Here is a 19,635-nt window from a genome sequence, read left to right on the forward strand (position 1 = left end):
GAAAAAAAAAAGCAATCTAAATGAACACAAGTATAACCCATCTTTCATCCAATGCTGATTCACTGTCGAAACACTACTTACAATTCCCATCCACCTATTCATCTACTAACAGATACTGCCTCTTTGTACAAACTATAATTATTTTTAAATACCCTTAGACCCTTCACTGCTATACCACTGCTATGTGAAAATAACAGTAACCAAACTGTATTTCAACTGTTACTGTTATTTAAGCAATGCAGCTGGGCAACCAGGAAACGCTGTGTACTCAAGTAGAAAATGTATCAAGTAATTTGACTTACTGTTTAAAAAAAAAAAAAAAAAATCAGATTTCTAAGTTCTGATAGCTCTGAACACACAAGTCAATAATCGTATGCAGCTTGGTTTAGTAAATACAATTAGTACCTAAGAAACATTCAGGTACACAAAGACTCTTTAGAAAGTGATATACAAATAACTCCTAAATAAAACTCAAGAGTCCCCCAGCCTTGTAAATTTAGTGTTCAAAATACCAAAGCAATTTAATCACTTGGAGTAGCCACTTGTCAGATTTTAATGGCTATTAATCCTCAATTAACCAAAAAAAAAAAAAAAAGCTTGCCGTTCAGCAGTGCTTCTAATCTTCAGATCTTCAAAGCACTGCTCAAACATGTTAAGAATGAAGTCATACTACAAAAAAAGAACCATTCTGAAACTATTAAAAACTTCAAAGATACATAAATTAGCTGTAGGAGTATATGCCAAATTTTAACTTTGGCTACATCCTGACATCACAATTGCTAATTTCATAAGTTTGTATCTCATTACAGAAATACCTATAACATGAACTGCCAGCTGAAGTATCGTAAGCCTTTGGGGGGTCCTGGGAAGATTCCACTGTAAGGACATGAATATGACCAAGATGCACATTTCTGTATTTCTCTAAAGAGAGACAACAGCAAATCAAAGCACTGAAGATTCATTTATGATTGTGTTCCAGAGAGCTGAAAGTAACCACATTGAAACCAGATTTCCAGTACCTGTGCTGTGTCTTACAAATGCACTATCAAACAAGAGAGAGCTTCTGTTAGCCCACTGGATACATGATGTAACAAGCTGATTTACAGTCTTAAATCAAGTATTTAAATCTTTTTGAATGCTTAACATTTTTTCCCACCCAAGAAAGCTTTGTCGGCACAACCCGTAGCACCAACTGCCAGCATCTGGGGAGAAGATGGGGAGGGAGTGTAAATAACACTGTGTTATGGAGCTGTTTTCAAGCCAACCATAACCAACATGGGCATCAGATGGGGAACGTGCCACAACACCCACATCCTCTCAATATTTAACACTAGTGAAACTCCGATCAATATTTGGCTTGGCAAAAGAGTCTTGAAAGCTATTACCACTAATAGTGTCTGATATACTTTGAACACATCCGTATCACATATGGAGCCTTCTCCATATGACTTCTTAAGACTCAAACTATGAACTTTTACATTTAAGCATTACAGTATGAGCATTTTTATTTAAAATCCTAGCACAGACAAAGTTGAAGAGAGAATCGTTAATGTATTTTTGTAAATGGATAGATCTCAACTATCAAGACTAACAACAACTCATGTAATTGAGTTTTAATTGTGCTAAAATCAGAGATGCCTAAAATTCAGACATCTACCTGACATACATAAAATGCATATATGGTACCACTGGAAAAAGACAGTTAGTTCACCTATTTAATAATATCCAGATGAAGACATACAAAGTTTTACACTAATTTAGTGGCCCTGCCTGTTTCCCCGGCACACACTACACCAAAAGCAAATCTACAACCTGCATTGTACTGAAACTTAAGCAATTAGCTACACAGAAATTAAATTTAATTAAACAGTTCTGAAATCCTCAGGTAAGCATGGAATGGCTTTGTTTTTAAACAAAGATTTGAAAAAAAAGAAAAGAAAACTAGAGCAAGATACAGTGAAACACGGGCAACGTTAACATTTTTTAGTAGTTCCAGATGAGGGGGTTTTGGGGGTTTTTTGGGGTTTTTTTTGTTGGGTTTTTTTTTGTTTTTTTTTTTTTTTTTACACACTACAGATAAGTGCTTATGCTACACGTACAAAAGACAAGTTCTGGAAGCTGACCAAGGGAAAACTTGCCTCGGGCTGATTTGTCTCCTGGCTATAGCACCACTTGATAAGACAGTAACAAAGTCTCTCAACTTTCCTGCCAGGAGAAGAGGAACTCTGAAGTAAATTAAAGATACCACTGCAACAGTTAAGAGTAAGAAAACATATGTCTAATACACCTAACGCTCTCCTCCGGATGACTAAGGAGACAGATGTTTACATGCAGACATAAAAAATTCCAACCTAATCAGTGCAGTCCACAAAAACATGTTCTAGAAAGCACTGTCTGACAGATACTGCATCAAAAGCAGAAAATCAACAGGTTGATACCCTAGTCTTTTAGGTGTTGGATATGAAGCTTCATGACGCAAGACTGTCACCACATAAAATCGTGCCATGAGGCGAACTGAAGATTAGAGGTGAAACTGAATTTTCCATGTTATACTAATCTTGAGAAACATGACAATCTCTACTGAAAATCAAACCCTGAATTTACTTAAATGCATGTTCTAGATCATCTGCAGAGATTTTTGACTTTTTCAAGATTCTCTTATTCAACAGTGCTGATTTTTTGACCATTCCTGACATGATTAATGTCTAAACATTTATTCTTTTTTTCCTCATGCTTAACTTTGGAATAAAAGCTCTTACAACTGTTAGACTAATTTTATCTCAGGAGAAGTAAAAAAAAAAAAAAAACACATTATTGTTTTCCATTAAGACCTTCAACATCCTAAAGTAATTGTTTTGACAGATATCTTCAATCAATCCTAACTATGATTGGTGGCCAAAAAAACCCATATTTTAATTCCCTGACAAGTAATCAGAAAGATACTTAATCTGAACATACTGTACAAAAAATCTAAGGCCAAAAGGACAAGACTGAGTAGACCTGAAAACCAAAGTAACTTTAAAAAAAAAGTTTCTGAACAGCAAGTTCAGAAATAACGAGTCTTAGCCCTCACTGTTCTGTCTCGCAAGTAGAACAGTTGTCCTTTAGACAGGCAGCCTTGAACGTCCCCCAATGTTTTTACCTTTATCTTGACTGGCTAGAGCCCTAACACCAACATTTACAAAGCCTTTGAAAAATACAGTCCTTGGAATAGTAAGCTTACGTTTTATGTCACTCAACAGCTAATAAGCACCAGATGTTAAAATCTTATTTCTGAACTTGACAGAAATTTGGGGCTTAAAAACATAATTATATAGGAGGCATAACAGAATGATGCATACCATTTCATACCATCTTGATCAGGTGCAAATATCAAAATCCCTTTTTGACATGAGAGTGGAAGTTTCCTGGAGCTGAGCCTGAATTCAACTATTATGAACAATGCATATTGATCTGAAATGGTCCTCCAGCAGTGGTACTACATATATTTTCACACAGAAATTATAAATCATAGGATTCTGTGGGTTTTGTCTCATGTAGGTCCTCAGCACCAAATCATTTTGGAAATCCATGTTAAATGGAATAGAAAATATTCCATCTTGAACTGTAGGGCTTCTGGGGGGAGGCAGGGGGGAATGTTACATGCTTCTGTACTATTTGAATACTTTTGTGTACTAGGAAGCATATGAAAAGTACCCAAAGCTTTTTGTTCCCTGGGTGACTTATTACATCAGTTGGTACCATATCACCTGCTTAGTCTGTAAACCTCCAGATTTCAGATAATTTAACTACAAAAGGGAACATCAGTAACCTTCAAATAGGAGTGCAGCTCCACAATATGTATGTTAGGCTGAAGAAAACCACCCAAATCATAACAGATTATTGATTTAACATCAGTATTTTCAGTCACTTCTACTTGGTTTAAGAACCCTACTACCCTGTAATTATAGGGATCTCAATGGTTTTCTGTATTACCTCCTGCCTCATAAAGTGCTTATAGCAATCTAACTCAATGCTTTCCTGTGTTTTGTTTTGTTTTTTCCAACACCACAAAGAAGTTGACAATATCCATACATAGCATTAAGCTAGATAGAATATACCCTGCCACTTTATCTCAGTAAGTGGCTAACTCAGAGCACAACTCAAATTCAGTGACAGGCCAAGAAGCATTTTATCACTCCTTCCTGAACATTAACTGGCTATGTACACTCTTTGGGGCATGGCTGGAAAAGCTGTACCTTGCTTACCCTGAAGCTCAGTCTAGAAAAAGTAGACATTCAGTTCCTTTTTCACTTACACATAATCTGTGTAACAGAGTTACAGAATCTCAGCAACATATTCAATGCAAACTAAATACAAAGCTTAAGCCACCACCAGGTAATGCCCCATACAAAATACTTCATAAGTATCAGCTCTTTCAGTTGTTCTGTTATTTCTCTCTTTAAGAAGAGCTACTTCCAAACTGCTGCAATTCAAGAGCTCTAGAACTTCCCTTCAAGCAAGAGGGAAACCCAGTCTAACAAGAACAGGGCCTTCCTCTACAGCAATACACCCTGCCTGCACCTTCCAGCAGTTCCAGTTTTCCAGCAAAGCTGGTCGTTCACACAGTGCAAGTCCAGGCTCACTACGTATATTGCCAAGTGATTTACATCGCACTTACTGGAAGCACACCCAGCTGCTGTACACATGGGTTAGCTTCTCACTCATTCTATCACTGGAACATTTCAAAAGCTGTAGGGATTAAATAAATAAATAAATAAAGCCTTTAAAAAAAAAAGCTACTCCAAATTATAAAAATCACTGATTTTATATAAAACCAGACACAGAACATGAAATAAATCATTAGTTTAATACCTAGAACTAAAACTGGTAAGTATCTAAAATATAAAATGAAAAAGATTTTGCTACTGACATAAATAGGTAGGTGGAATTCAGCCTGAAGAACTGAAATAGTACAGACACTAAGCCTGTTTCTGTACAAATACAACATTAGAAGGGGAGATTACTGGGTTTTGGTTAGAGGCCCATTGGTTTTTCATAGGTTGTGGTTTTCCTTGACTCTGTCAGGAACTTAACGTTAATCAGCTAGTGTCTGGTAGGTACCATGAAACATCTGTTTAAGTCATTCATTTACTCATGTTCAAGCGAGCTGCTTGTTCTTGGAAAGGGAAGAAGTTAAACACAAATTGCAGTGCACCAAACGAAGTCATTCAACAGTGGAGAAAAGCAAAGTTTATTAAAACAGAAAAATACTGAATGTTGATCAAGGCGTGTTTTACCAAAAAGACCAATCTCTTCCCCATTTTTGTCCCGCTACTCTTCCATTGTTTTTTTTAGACTGCACAACAGTTCAGGTTAACAACCATCTCCATGATTGTTCACAAGCCCTTAGTACACTTCAAATATTGCCTCAATGTAAGTAAAAAATGCACCATTACATTTGTGTATTTAAATTCTCCATTACCCTGTTCACACACTGGTATAATGTATTTCTCCGCAATACAAAGTTTCATAACACATTTCACAGTACATGGATTCATGCTCATTCCCATGGAAACCATCAGGGCCACAGGCACTGCAGAATCACTTCCTTGTAGAAACATTTCTGTAAGGCAGCCCCAGGATTTCAATCGTGTGAGCAGCAGGGCATTAGATGTTATTAGCACACTGTTAGGAGGCAGTGATAGTGCTGTAATAAGATTAACGTCCAAAATTCTGCTAGTTACAAGTGGGACAGAGCATTTCCCCAGGACTACTTAGTGTATTATTCCTCCTATTTCACAAACCTCACCAAACTCAAATCTTTTGAAAACATTCAGTACTTTAGGCAATTTTTGTAAATTGCCAATACAATTTATATTTATTATTTTTAATGAATTCAATAGCTAACCATAATTTCAAGAATGAAAGCTGATGAATATACTCCTCTAGAGCACACATATGGAAATTATATAGAAGCAGTACAGGCAGGCACAGTTTCAACATTTTCCGCTCGATACACCAGAGCCTTACACTTATACTTCAACATACAGTCAATAAGTATGTTCTGTGTATTAGTGAATCACCATCATTCAAATATTCAGTGCTTATTGAGCTAGTAGTGTATTTGCAAGTAAAAGGTTTTCTCTTCAGCACCAACTTCTAGCAGATTCCTATAAAAAGATTTAAAGATGACAGCCAAAAGCAGCAGTAGTAAATTTTATTTAAACAGCCAATTTTTTTAATCAGATTGTGCCAAACTGTTATCATTTTGAAGCTGAAGAAAAACTGCAAGACACTTCCCATTATCTATTTGACCTTCAAAAATTAGTAAAATAGGACATAACTAGATGGGGATGAGGGAGTCGGGGCTGATCTGAGACTACTGATCTTTTTCAAAGACCATACCCTGCACAACAGAACTGGAATACATATACTATTTAAGGGTGTGTCTAAAAATCATGACTTCCATATGCATTCAACAGATGCTTCCAAGTAACCAGTAAAATCCCTACTGGACATGATTTCCATGTCATTTAAATAACTTATAACCTTTTGTGCAACAATTTTTTCCACATTCAAGCACTTATCGTTTTTGGCAAATGCTTGGTTATGTGCTAAGGGGCTGCAACAGAGACAGATCCTCCTAGTAACAGGTAGTGCAATCCAGAGAATGAGCCTGGACTGAGTATCAGTTTTCCTGCTGACTTAAAGTATAAAATTGAGGAAAAAAACATGAAAGTCAGCTATTGCTGGTAAGCTTCACCTTCCCCATCTTTCAGATAGAGGTAAGACTTGCCTTTGTATAACCATCTGAACATGGCCACTTCCATAAGAGCTCCATTTCTAATAACAGCTACTGTAACAGTGAGATTAAAAACAACCATTCTAATTTTACCACTGAGAGCACCAATAGATAAGGCAGTATGGCTTTCAGGTTGTTCCCCAAAAGTGATATGATAGCTGCAGTAGTACCCTATATGTCATCTAAAGTTTAAAAAGCTTTAAAACAGTTAATTTTTTGCATTGATAATAATGTAATAGTAAAAAATAACTGAGTCTGAAGTGCTCAAAACTCAGCCCTATGTTAATGAAGAATTTTGTCAATGAGATTGCTTATTTTCCTCAGATACTCATTAAAAAAAGAAAAAAAACAAACAAACAAACATTGACAAGAAGTGACCTACATTCCAAGATCCTAAACACCAAATGGGCACTACACTTGCTTAACAAAAATAGGTATGTATATTGCATACTGCACAGATATGGGTCTCCATGGAATGGGAAGGATGCGCAGCAAATGGACTGCAAAGCAGGATACAATGTTTACGCAGGACAAAGGCAGAGACTGACAAGCCTTATATGCTCAAAGCAACATCCTAACCCTCCTTTTCCAGCAAAAGACCAAATATTTGTAAAAGAGAATTAACCTGTTATTTCACGCATACAGCAAAATACAGGTGCATCTTCAAACTCCAGTGAGTAAATAAGCCTCTCTATTAACTTTAAAATTAGATCAAGCCAAAAGAAATTAATAAAATGCTTATCTGAAATAAGTATCCACATACAAGTCATTCAAGAATATTCCCATGCTTACTCCTAAATAACCTTGTGTATGCATGTTACAAAAGACATTATCAAAGTCAAATAAGTTATATCATGTTTTGCACTCTTGATTTTAGATTATTGTTTGATTATCTTGATTTAGATTATTATTTAGATTATTGAATTTGAAATTACAAAATGCTAACAAGAATACTTACTATACAAGCCTAAAATTTTCCAATATATTACATTAACAATTTATTTACTTTCCATTAAGATGATAACATTATGTTATGTGGTAATATAATCAAACTGCTAAACATTGTTGTTAAAGCAGGTATCACATCTCTGCAACCTTAACACTGCCTGAAAATTAAAATAAAAAATGAAAGAACAGCATGTTCAAAACTGTACCATCATTGAGAATGTATTTTGAGCATATGTGTAAATATGGAAAAGTAACACACAAAGTAATCATATCCAAAAAATGTCTCTGGCAAAGAAAAATTAATTAAAAAGTCTATAGCAACAAAAAGTTGAAAATACATTATCTTTTTTCAAAGACTAGAAAAAAACAAAAGACTCGTTCATCTTCTTACAAGGCCTCTCATAAGGTTTGTAGGATTTATTTAAAAGATGGAAGAAAAAGTCCTAAGACATAATAGGGCATAAAAGATGTTCATTTTATACACACCACAAAGGGCCTTTCAGTATGAGTACCTGCTGGTTTTCTACCCATGGCCTGCTGTATCTTGTATGCTTCCCTCAACTACACCATGCTGCATGTCAGCTGCAAAGGTCTAATTTTCTTACAATAAACTGAAAACCAAAGAAGAATACTTAACAATGTTTCAGTGTGCAAGAGGACATAATGCATTGTTTCAGCAACAAAGCCAGCAATTGTCACCTCCCCACTCATAGATACTAAGTCAAATTTAACACCTAAATAAGACACAAAGGTAATGCTTATTATCTCGTTTGTTTCTGATGTAACATTTTAATAATTAAAATGCAGTAAGTTATTTGAAAGATATTTGGTGGAAATACTATTTTCCTTGGTATTAGCACAGCCAAATAGGTATCACAAGAGCACAATTTACTGTTTCCAACAGCTACGCATACAAAATTACAAAGCAAGAGACCAGTTTCCTATGCACATAACAGGAACAAAAAATAATGAGAAGTTTAACTGTTAATGACAGCAGTGTAGAGGGCAACACATTATGTCTCCTTGCACACAGCAAAAAAAAGGCTGTTTTGAAATAATATTTTCCCCTTCAAGTCTTGAAGTGTAACACATTTAAGCTACCTCCACATTTAGATTAACTCCTTTTGTCAGCACACTAGTTTCACGGTATGAAGTGATACCAGATGTTCTAGTTTTAAATGCCTCACTAGAGTATACTTACCATGACACTTAGTAGATGCTGAGTGCACCAACGCACTCTTGCAAATCATTTAGTTTGTGCTCTGTTAGCAAGTATACCTGCTATCCATTGACAAAACACACTGAAATTTTAATCTTCAGACCGCCACGATGTGGGTACTTTACCCATTTCAGGTTAAGAAATCTTCACTAAGCCTGAAAAGTGTTATATTCCAAGGAGGTTCTTGCCCTTTCAACTTGCTAGCACACATCAACACTTTCTCTTCTGAATGTAAGCACGGATTATAAGTCAGAAGTTCCCCTCTGAGTCAGATTCATGGAACTCATTATACCTGAAGATTAACAGAAAGTATATACGTATCACCCAACTAACACAAAACGCTTCTGTCTTTTCGGTGGTTCAAGGTATCCATGATCACATCAAGCTAGTTTTCAATTCACACACTAACTCTCAGTGCCAGCATAATCTGATCTAAATTTGTAGGGAAACAGCTCAAGGAAAAGTCAAAGAGATTAAACTTCAGCTTAAAATTCCATTTGAAGTCCTTTGGAGGACACACAAAACACAATACAGCCTGAAGGACATTGTAACCTAAAATCCCATTCTACAGCTCTGCAATGTCAAGAAACTGTATAGAGAACAGCAGGCAGAACACACAGTCCGGGCATTCTTGCAAAGTCTTCAAAAAGGGTAAAGGAGAAGGGCAGAAGCCACAAGAAAAGCACAATCTTCACAACTTAAGAAATATCAAAGATTTTTATTTAGCCAGTTCAATACAGTCTTCACTGTTACTAACAATTACTCAAATACTACGGAAATCGATTGCTTTTTTTCCAAGAGTGTCAAAAGTTGTCATTTTAAAAAGTGTTTAAAATAACATTTGCAAGAGGAGTCTCAAAAACTGATTTTCAGTAAACACGGTACCTTATTTCATTTACTATGATCAAACATAACATCCTAAAGAGCTCCTCACCCAGGAAGCTAACCAGGCTTTCTCTATTAACAGCTGGGGATGTAATACAACCCTATCTATCATACGCCTTTAGCACAAAAATGGCTGGTAGTAAGAAAACAAGGCACAAGCAACTTAATTACCGCAACTATGAGTAACTACTGAAACAATTCAATAAAGTTAGGGTGTTTTTAAAAAGGTTGACTCACATGGTTTTTATCAGTTAAAAAAAAATAAAATACAAAAACCCTCTACAAACCATAGATGAGAATACAAACCATTAGGCACACTACACCATCACCAAATCAGGGATGATGTAATGAAGCTCAAAGTAACAATCTTTGATTACATCAGTCATATCTGATACAAAAGAAATATCTACACTATAGCCACACTGATGCAAATACAAATGCAGACAAGGCCTACAACTTCTAACCATCTTCTTGACACATTTATGTTTTAGCCAATGTATGTTTGTATTTAACCGAAATAAACTGACAAGGATATCTTAAGGTTTAGCTTAAGTTGTATACAAAGAAGTACACCTAAATACATATTCAGACTCATAGAATTAAGCAGCTGGAACAAATATTACCTGGCATTAGAAGATCATCTTGAGTATTAACATGGCCTCTAACCCTCATCTCAGAGCTTGACGGCCTAAAGATTCAGGTATCCCTCACCCACTGCTATCCATGAAGGCTTCTGTTGAAAGCTCTAGCAATATTCATTAACTATAGAATGGCAATTTGTTACTAGTATTAAGGCTTTCCACATCAGCAGCTATGAAGATAAAGGAATAGAAACCTATAGCCATTTTGAGAAGCCTACGTAACTTTTGCTACTTTCTACAATATGTAAAATTTGTGTGCAAGGTGCGTAAGTGTAAAAAGAATTCATACAGAGTTGGCTAACAAAAAAAGAAACATCATTCCCACTAATAAAGTAATTATTAATATAATAATAATATTAATGCTTTAGCATGTTGTTAAGGCTCCAGTTATATTGTTATGCAAGAACAATGTATAAGAAAATCTTATTCAGTCAGTCAACAGTGTGTTCTCCAAATGCGTTACTGGATATAATTTTCTGAATGCATACATGAATTCAAGAGGCTAGGATTTTAAAAAGAAAAAAAAAGTCATATATTGGTGCTTAAGAATTTAGTTAGATGAAGAATTATTTTCCTTTACTTTTACTCTCCTTCCTAGAGTATCCCAATGCAGAGGATTTGCAAAGAATGAAACAGCTTCCCAGGAACAACATACTTCCTTGTGACTACCGTGAAAGCAAACTTGATTAATAAAACACACTTACTTGGCCTAGCAGCCAGCACACTTGCCTTGCTAAAAGATCCCCATCTCCCAACGCACAGCTGTTATTTTCCCAGAAGAAAGTTTCCATTTATCCATTATCTACATACTAGTGGTCAGACACGACCCACAATCCACCACATGGAGTAACTCTGGTTTTGAATATTAGTTCAATTTCTATATTACATAAGCTTTCATGCTCATCTAGTAAAAATGTTACTTATCCTGCCTGATCTTACGTCTCCAAGCAATACACCAGTTCATCTCTGCTTTCACAGTTTTGTATGTTGCCTGATATCACTACTAAAATTGTGAGAACTGCACAAATATGCTGAGGAGGCCTTTGGTAAGTACAATTTTAAACAGTTGAGTAGGGTTAGAAGTTTCACTAAAAAAGCGTTCTAGAAAAGTCTCCAAGCTTTGATGGAAATTCAGAATCTCTTATTGGGACTATACCATTTCCCAGTACTTCCAACAGTAGAGAATTTAAAAACTGGAAAATCCGCACGCTGCTTCCTTATACAAAACTAAACTTTCAGGTATCCCAGGAATAAGCTTACACAAGAGTACAAATTTGTAAGATTAGGCTACGTAGCAACAGGAAACCAGCCTGTAAATGAAGAAAAACAACCAAAGTCTCACAACACCCTACAGCCATCAACCTGCTACTTCCAGTAAACCAATGTAATCCTGAGCCTAGATAATGTTATCATACATACGATTACTTTGTTGAAAAGAACACTAATATTGCAAAAGCAAATGCTGAAGAGTTACTACAAACATGAAACAAGGTTACCATGCAAACTTCCATTGTAATAATGCAGTAAACTGGGAGATGAGACTTTTTAATGACAAACTAACCCTCTCCATCTGCTCTCATGGTCACAGCACAGTTACTTTAGCACCTGAGTTTCTCTGTCCTCTTTGCCTCATTTACTCACTTTGCTGTGTGACAGAAAGGATGCAAAGGTACTACGCAGCAAAGAGTTGGCACTCATACAGTTAAAGGCTATAATCCAGTGCATACATAAAAGAGGTCAAATAAAAATTGCAACAGCTGAATAGTAATTTTGAAAAAAACCCTCACAATTTAAGACATGATAAATAACTAACAGGAAATGCAGCTGATCAGAATTGTTCATTTTACTCTCTTCTATGATTATAATGGCTCCTACTTAAAATTGCAGATGCAAGAAATCCAAGTATCTTTATCAGTAATTCAATAAGCACAAAATTAGCACAGTACTTCCTTTTCACCCTTCTTTCATTTCAAATTTTCTGCTGGAAAACAAGCAAATAACAGCATTCTGAAGAAAACAGCAATATTCCACAAGTGGGTTTATATCTGCAACCCTGTACAACAGAGAAGTGTTTCATGACACAGCTGTAAAACCAAACAAAAACAAATTTTTTTGTTACATTATCTCCATGTTAGAATGCAGATCCCAAATGAGTATAGGACAAAGAATGAAAAAGAGGAAAGATTATGTTTGTTAGCTTTAAGGAAACAAACACCAAGATATGAAAAAACATGAAGCAGTTGTTCATGTGATTCCATGAAAAGGTTATTTTCAATATAGTTATCCGTATAAATCAACAATACAGCCCCACTAACCACAGTCCCAGAAAATACATGATTTTGAGAGACAACTGCAAAAGTTCTAGGTATGCAATTGAAGTTTGAACTTCAGACTTAAGATCAGTTTTGTAGAAATAAGGAATATTAATATTTATACCCAAATTTACAAATTTAGACCACTCAGACTAATAATTGTAGGTACAAGAGTCTTGTAAAAGTTCCAGCAAATTTATGGACTTTGCCCTGCATTTTGACATCACTAAATGCAATCATTTGGTAACCTAACTTTCTCCCTCGCTTTCTTGCAAGAAACAGGAATGCACAAGTATCTTGCCTTTTCATAGATTAACACAGAATGTCACTTCACTGCACAGGTAGGTACTCAAAAGAAAACTGCCATGTCTATTCAGCTAACCTGAAATTCTTTTTCATTCAAAGGAATAACTACTGCTTATGTTCTAAAATCCACCAGCTTACAGTTTGAAATTTATTGCACCTTACTGAAGGAAAAGAATGTAAGGTCAGTGAACCAAATCTGATTAGTTTCAGCAGCCGAATTCCAAAAAATTCAGCCCTCACTAAAGAATTTCCAGAAATACAACAAACAAAGTGTCCTTCAACACCTCTTGCAAAAAAAGAAAAAGGTAAATGTAAAGCACTGCCATAATTTCCTTATTTCAGACAGCAGGTGATAATCATTACCCCTTCGGGGAAGACCCCGAGAGTGGCCTTTGAGTCCCTTGCTATGAAGGGTCATACAACTGTGAAACTGAAAATCTAGCAAGCTTACAATCACTGAAGAAACAGCTCACAAAGTCATGCACAACCTAGTCTAAACTACACCTATGAATTTTGTCAGAAATAAGTGTTCAATCTATAATATGGTTCTCTTGTATACCTGGACCCCGCTAGCTACACAAAAAATCGGAAGGGCCTCCAGCAAATGTAGTAAAAGCTACAAATCACATTTGTTGTACCTCTTGCTACTTCCCCATTCAACAGGAAAAAGGGATCGGACAATCTGCTGCACACGAGCAACTGGGAAGAAAGCCTGTGTACTTTCCTTCCGTGCATTCCTTGCATACACACCAGAGCTGTGCTACCCTTTCTCCTCCATATGTGAAGCTTAGAAAAAGCGTACGTTATATATCCTTTCTTTCAATGAAAAAGTGAACAGAGATAAAATTCAATTATCTACAAGGGACTCCTAGATGCCTGGTCATAACCACAACTTTTCCAATCTCTGAGTGGCATACCTTCAATTAAATACAGTTGCAATCAACTGTGAATGCAGCTGGTACATCTGGAACTAGCTGCCCTGATCTACCACCAGGCAGGTGAGAGTATGCAGAAGCCCCAGAACTAATAATAAACCAAAGTAATTTTTAGTCTTCATATGTCTGAATTCTGTTTAAATTCACATTCTCAAATGGCAAAAGATGATCATAAGGTGATGTTAATCCTCTACTTCTTTTAAAATACAACTACAAAACATCTGAGGTGGCCACATCAGATACACGTTCCAATAATATAAGACACTGAGTCAGTAGAATTACTAGTCTAGTTCCCTATAGAAGGAAAACTTACATGATGTCTGTGCTCATATATGTTCTTTCACCTGTACTTCCAAAGTTGCTGGTGATTTTACTAAACTTAAGAAACTAAACTTACTTCAAGAGAGCTCTCTTTCTTATGGACTCCATGCAAGTAGATAACTGAGCAGAGTAAAGAGACTGTTTGAAGAACAAGCTCACTCACCTTCTAAAAATGCCTTTAGAAAGCGATCCACAAAAGATAAAAAAGCTTACAGTACTCCAAATAGACAAACAGCTTTAAGAAGGTGTGAGCTCTAATTAGGTCCAAAAGCCTACTGCAAACCAAGCTGCAAAAACCCAGTCAGGCTTTCCCCCCCTCCCCAGTTCTTATATTAAAAGCAACATTTGTTCTTCTGTGATTATTGCAGATGGACACTAGTATAAAATTTAGAATTACTGTTCCTAAGAACTCCAGAAGGCATTTAAGACTCTCCATAAAGCTCCTTGTAGACATAATCATCATAAATTTAAGCAAACAGGTAAGTCCTAATCTCTCAAAAAAGCAGAAACATGAAAAGGCTGCTTATCCACAGCAATACAGAAGGGAAAAAAAAAAAAAAGATAGAAATATCCCATGCATGTGATCACCACTACTGTGAACATAAGTTTGCTTTGGGCTACTTGAGCGGAGAGAATACGATGGAATCTCTATTCAAATTTCTACAACAGGAAGCAAAGACAACAAAATGTGATGCATTGCACTCATCTTCTGATCTTTTTCTCAGGACTGTCGAAAACAAATACATGCAATCTTACATCTCATCTGAAAGAAAAAGCACATTACAAATCTGAGTTTCTGGAGGGTTACTTTTTACCCTGCGATTTCTAGTTTCTTAGAAAGACTAGACCACCTACATTGGAAACCGCTTTCACTATAGGTTTATTCATTAAGCATGTAATTTTTCTGACACACTGCTACATCAACAAAAGCTCCATGTAAAAACTTAAACACATGGGATATTTTTGTTTGCTAAACCAATGCAAGCTGAATCAGCCCAAGCACTTCATGATGGCATAAACCAGTGACATATTAGGACTTCTATAATATGCAACTAAACCCATGTTATCCCTTAGTTGTAAAAATTCTTATATAGACTACACATCTCTAATCACTAGGGATGAGTTAAACACATTGATCTGTAGAACAAGCACAGGCTGCCACTACTAATCTTTACTACTAAATAAACCCAAAGCAGATCACAATACTGTCTTAAAAGGAATAACAGAAATCTTGTATTTCTATTCATCACAGTCTAAACTGCAATACCATTCAATTCAATAATTTAGAAGATGACCAGTTCCAAAGAGAGCACTTCAATGATGCCTTATTTAACAAACCTCCTCAACATCAGTGACTCCGAATCCACATGCAATCAGTGTCTTTTTCTGTGTTGTAAAAACAACTGGAGAGAGTCAATTTTCTTTGATATTGCAGTCGTTCCTTGTATTCCTGAGCTGGATGAAGAATACCAACCACTTTTGCTTATCACATCTTGCGAAAGACATTCCTAATTAAAAAATGCCAATATAACAGTATGCATAGATAATTTGTCTGCTACAAATCTCTCAAAAATTAATCAGAAAACAAAACCACATTCAAGCTATCAAAAATAGAATAAAAAAAACCTTAGAATCCCATTATCATGCTGATACAGTAGCTAGCCATATATTTTTCCTCCCCTTTTTGTTAAACTATTAAGATTGGAAATCTATGTTCACATTTAATTTCAGAAGCATTTTATAAACAAGCATTCAGATACTTCAATCAAGTTATCAAGTGTCTGCAATGTAACACAGTTCTCCCTCAGTCTTCCCAAATTTTGGTGCTATTATTTTTGCAGAATACTCTGACAGTATGAACGTTTTTTAAAGTTATGCAAATTTAGCCTATCTTATCAGTTAGGGTTTCATTGTTAGCTTTTAATCCTGTCATGGCAGTGCTTTTTAATTTTCTACTGTGTAATGTGAAACAAAACTGCACTTGATCTAAATCCAAATTACACCATTATATAATAAAATAAGGAATTAATCAGATGAAAATAGAAGTTAACTATAAGATGCTCTACTTGTACCAAATTTAAAAAGGAGGCCAGAAAAGTAGGTATTACTGCACCATTATGTATGTTTTAAGGTAACATACTGACGTTTAGAACTTCTCTTCATTACTAATATTGCTTTCTTTTACTTCACTGTTCCTCTGAAATAACGAGCGTTCTAAAAATACCTTCACATTCTCACAGAGAAGATGGATACATCTTCTATTTTGCATACACAGACACAAAAGCAACCTACATAGCATGCTTTTGCTTTCAAAGCAGTCCCATTTGAAAGGATTCCTTATGCCACTGCCAAGATATGAGGCATGTGTGGAGAGAAAGAGATCACTAACTTCCCTGACACCCACCAAAATTCGTCCCCAGTTCGGGCACATAACAACCCCGGTCATCATCAAGATGACTGACGAAGTCTTGTTACTTTGTGAGAGCACAGATGAGACATTTAAATCAGTAAGATAATAGAAGAGTTTTAGCAGAATTTCAGTAAGACATTCTAAGGACTTGCAATAGGAGCCACTTTGTTTGCAAAGCAAGCAAATTTATGCCAACACTTCTCTTCAGCACAGGTGTCACAGAAATTTGCAAACCACACTGTTGGTGTCCTGAGAACACTTTGTGTAACATCCATTGGGAGACATCTTCAGCAGGTAGAAAGGTGAAAACTTTCCACTGTTTTCATTAAGTCACCTTCCTCGGTACAGACTCCATGCAAGAGGCACCACTGTGCTGTACCAGAAGAATACACGAGGACAAGGAAAAAAAAAGTGTAAAGCAAAAAATAATCACAGGCATTTGTTGGACTGTCAGAAGCAGACCATCAGGGCCACTCACAGTCGATTTGAATGAACAGTAGTTCACAAAGCAAATTATACATCTGATAGAAGACAGTTTTGAAGCATCTGTTCTCTTTATTTCATGAAAGCAGGAACAAAAGAAATCAAATATAACAGTTGTTACTCAGTCCAAAACTGATAAAACAGCTTTTACACTTACAGAAATGGAATTAAAGATGCCAACCTATATCCTGCTCTTAACTATTCCGTTTTTCATCGTTCCCTCAAACTTGCTAACAAAAAGACACACACACACCACTGTCCATCTGACACTAGTCTGCTTGCAACAGCAACAGTCTGCTGTTAGCTGCTATATTTTTAGGGCTACATTCTACAACTGGTCAGTTTTTACCACTCCTTGAAAATGCTATGTGTACCGAAGCAACAGATACACAGACAATTGAAGAGAATACTGCAGAAATACTCTAATTCAAGTTTTCCCTTTCATAAGGGCCACTATACAGAAATAAGTTACTCTTCCTCTTCCCAAATATTTACTATACTATATAACTCCAGGATAATGACCGGGGACTATCATTAATAAATACCAAGTAGGCTTCAAAGCTTGCCCCGAAATTATGATCTTCCTTCTCGTTACCAGTATACTGATTCTCCTTCACACTTCAGCTGTACAATGTTCTGGTGACACTCGGGAAAGACAATGAAGAAGTAACAAACAATGCTTCTATTCTTAATAAGTTTGAGTAACTATTTTTTCCACGCTTTATGTCACTGTGAGTAATATCAATTGTGCGAGACACAAACTGACACAAAAACACCCAGCAGCAAAGCCAAGAACCAACTTCAGCAGACACTCTTCCGCTTATGGTCTGCAAGGATTGCTTCTACTAGGATGGCTTCATTCTCTGCTAAACCTCTTCAATGCATCGTTTTCTTTTATTTCTTATTAACAAAGCACAGCGGGTGTTAGCAGTCCTAACAGAGAAGGCAAAAAGCACAACGGATAAGGGAAAAACCCACCGTGCTCACCATCTCTTACACCTGCGTAGCTTTCAACAGTCTGAGCTATGAAAGGGGGAAACAGAAAACCCAGGCACCAGGGCATCGAAGCTAAAGGATGAAAGGTAACGTTTAGAAACAATTAACTCCCGCCCTGTCCCGGCCTTCGCTTACACACAGGAGGGAGTCGCTCCCCTCCCCAGGGACGACCACAGGGGAGCCCGGCCGCGGGTTGGGAAGCTCGGGAGGAGGATGAAACCGCTCCTGCTCCTCGGGGCGCCACGGCGACCCCGGCCCCGGGACGAACACTGTCCCCCGGCCGCGGCACGGCCCCACAGACGGCACCAGCCCCGCCGGCGGCTCCACGCGGCCGCCCCGCCCGCCCCTCCGCCAGCGGCGGCCCCGGCCCCTCCGCTCACCAGCCCGTCGATCTGCACTTGCTTGACGGCGGAGTCACCCGTGGCGGCGGCCTTGCCTTTGCCTTTCGAGGTGCCGAAGCCGCTGCCGGCAGCCCCGGAGCCTTCCTTGCGCGACGCCATCTTTCCCTTCGCACTGGCCGGAAAGAGAAAAACGAAACACCGGAAGCGACGGCGCAGCCGCGGCGGCGTGCAGGGAAAGGGCTCCGGGCGGGAAACGCGACGGGAGGGAGGTAGGCGCATGCGCAGTGCCGCCGCGGGGGTGCTGTGGCGGTGGTGGGATGGCGGCCTTCCCCCACGGCCCCGAGCGCTCTCCGGGCGGGACGGAGCGGCCCTCGCTCGGCCTCGGCGGCAGGCACAGCGGTCCCTGGCGTACCTGGAGCAGGAGAAGCCCTGTGCCTTGTGTCAGGCGCCTGTGGCCATGCCAACTCACCCGACCCAAGACGGAAGAGGGGCCGAGGCGCCCTTCCTCTCACCTTCCTCTCCACAGGCCGGCTGGCGCCTGGCACACCGTTTCCGACAGCCTGGGAACCTCGGGCTGTGCATTTCCATGGCTTCCTTGGGCGATTCTGATGCTACCGGTCACGTAAAGTCACAGCTATGGCACTGGGCCGGATTTGGCCAGTGGGCTGCAGTGAGGGAGGCTATGCTCGTGGGGAGCATTTACACCTAATAAACCAGCTTGACACTGAGAGAGAGAAGCACTTCCAAGAGATAATAGATTTGAAAGCTTTGGGGTTTAGCTTTAAAAAAGCAGAGTGCTGCGGAGTTAGCCTGTCTGTCTTGAGGGTGAATAATGAGTCATCAGTGCACTGAGAGGGGATACAAATTCTTAACATTAGATACAAAGAAAACCCTGAACTATCAACTACTCGTGTTGTTCCCAGAAAAGGGTTAAGTGTTGTATTAAAAGTCAACTGTTGGTTTTGTTTTGCTGCTTTTTTTTGGTTGGTTGGTTGGTTGTGGGTTTTTTCAAGCATTTAAAACCCTACACATTCTTCTGAAAAACGGAGTGGGC

General features: G+C 37.8%; 1 protein-coding gene and 1 long non-coding RNA gene across 2 annotated transcripts in view; both read right to left on the minus strand.

The window, feature by feature from the left end:
• EIF3H (eukaryotic translation initiation factor 3 subunit H) overlaps window positions 1-18,798 on the minus strand; it is an 88,360-nt gene extending 69,562 nt beyond the window's left edge. The window contains exon 1 of the mRNA XM_052787324.1: window positions 18,621-18,798. Coding sequence (XP_052643284.1) covers window positions 18,621-18,740 — 120 coding nt within the window. The 5' untranslated portion in view covers window positions 18,741-18,798. The remainder of the gene's footprint in view (window positions 1-18,620) is intronic.
• Window positions 8,405-18,609, minus strand: LOC128141928 (uncharacterized). Its single transcript, XR_008235224.1, has 3 exons — window positions 15,296-18,609; window positions 11,319-14,471; window positions 8,405-11,279 (listed from the first exon to the last, which is right to left on the minus strand). It is a non-coding gene; the product is annotated as an uncharacterized LOC128141928 (long non-coding RNA).
• Window positions 18,799-19,635: the final 837 nt, after the last annotated feature.

Source organism: Harpia harpyja, chromosome 5 (assembly GCF_026419915.1).
Source record: "Harpia harpyja isolate bHarHar1 chromosome 5, bHarHar1 primary haplotype, whole genome shotgun sequence".
Taxonomy (NCBI): Eukaryota; Metazoa; Chordata; class Aves; order Accipitriformes; family Accipitridae; genus Harpia; species Harpia harpyja.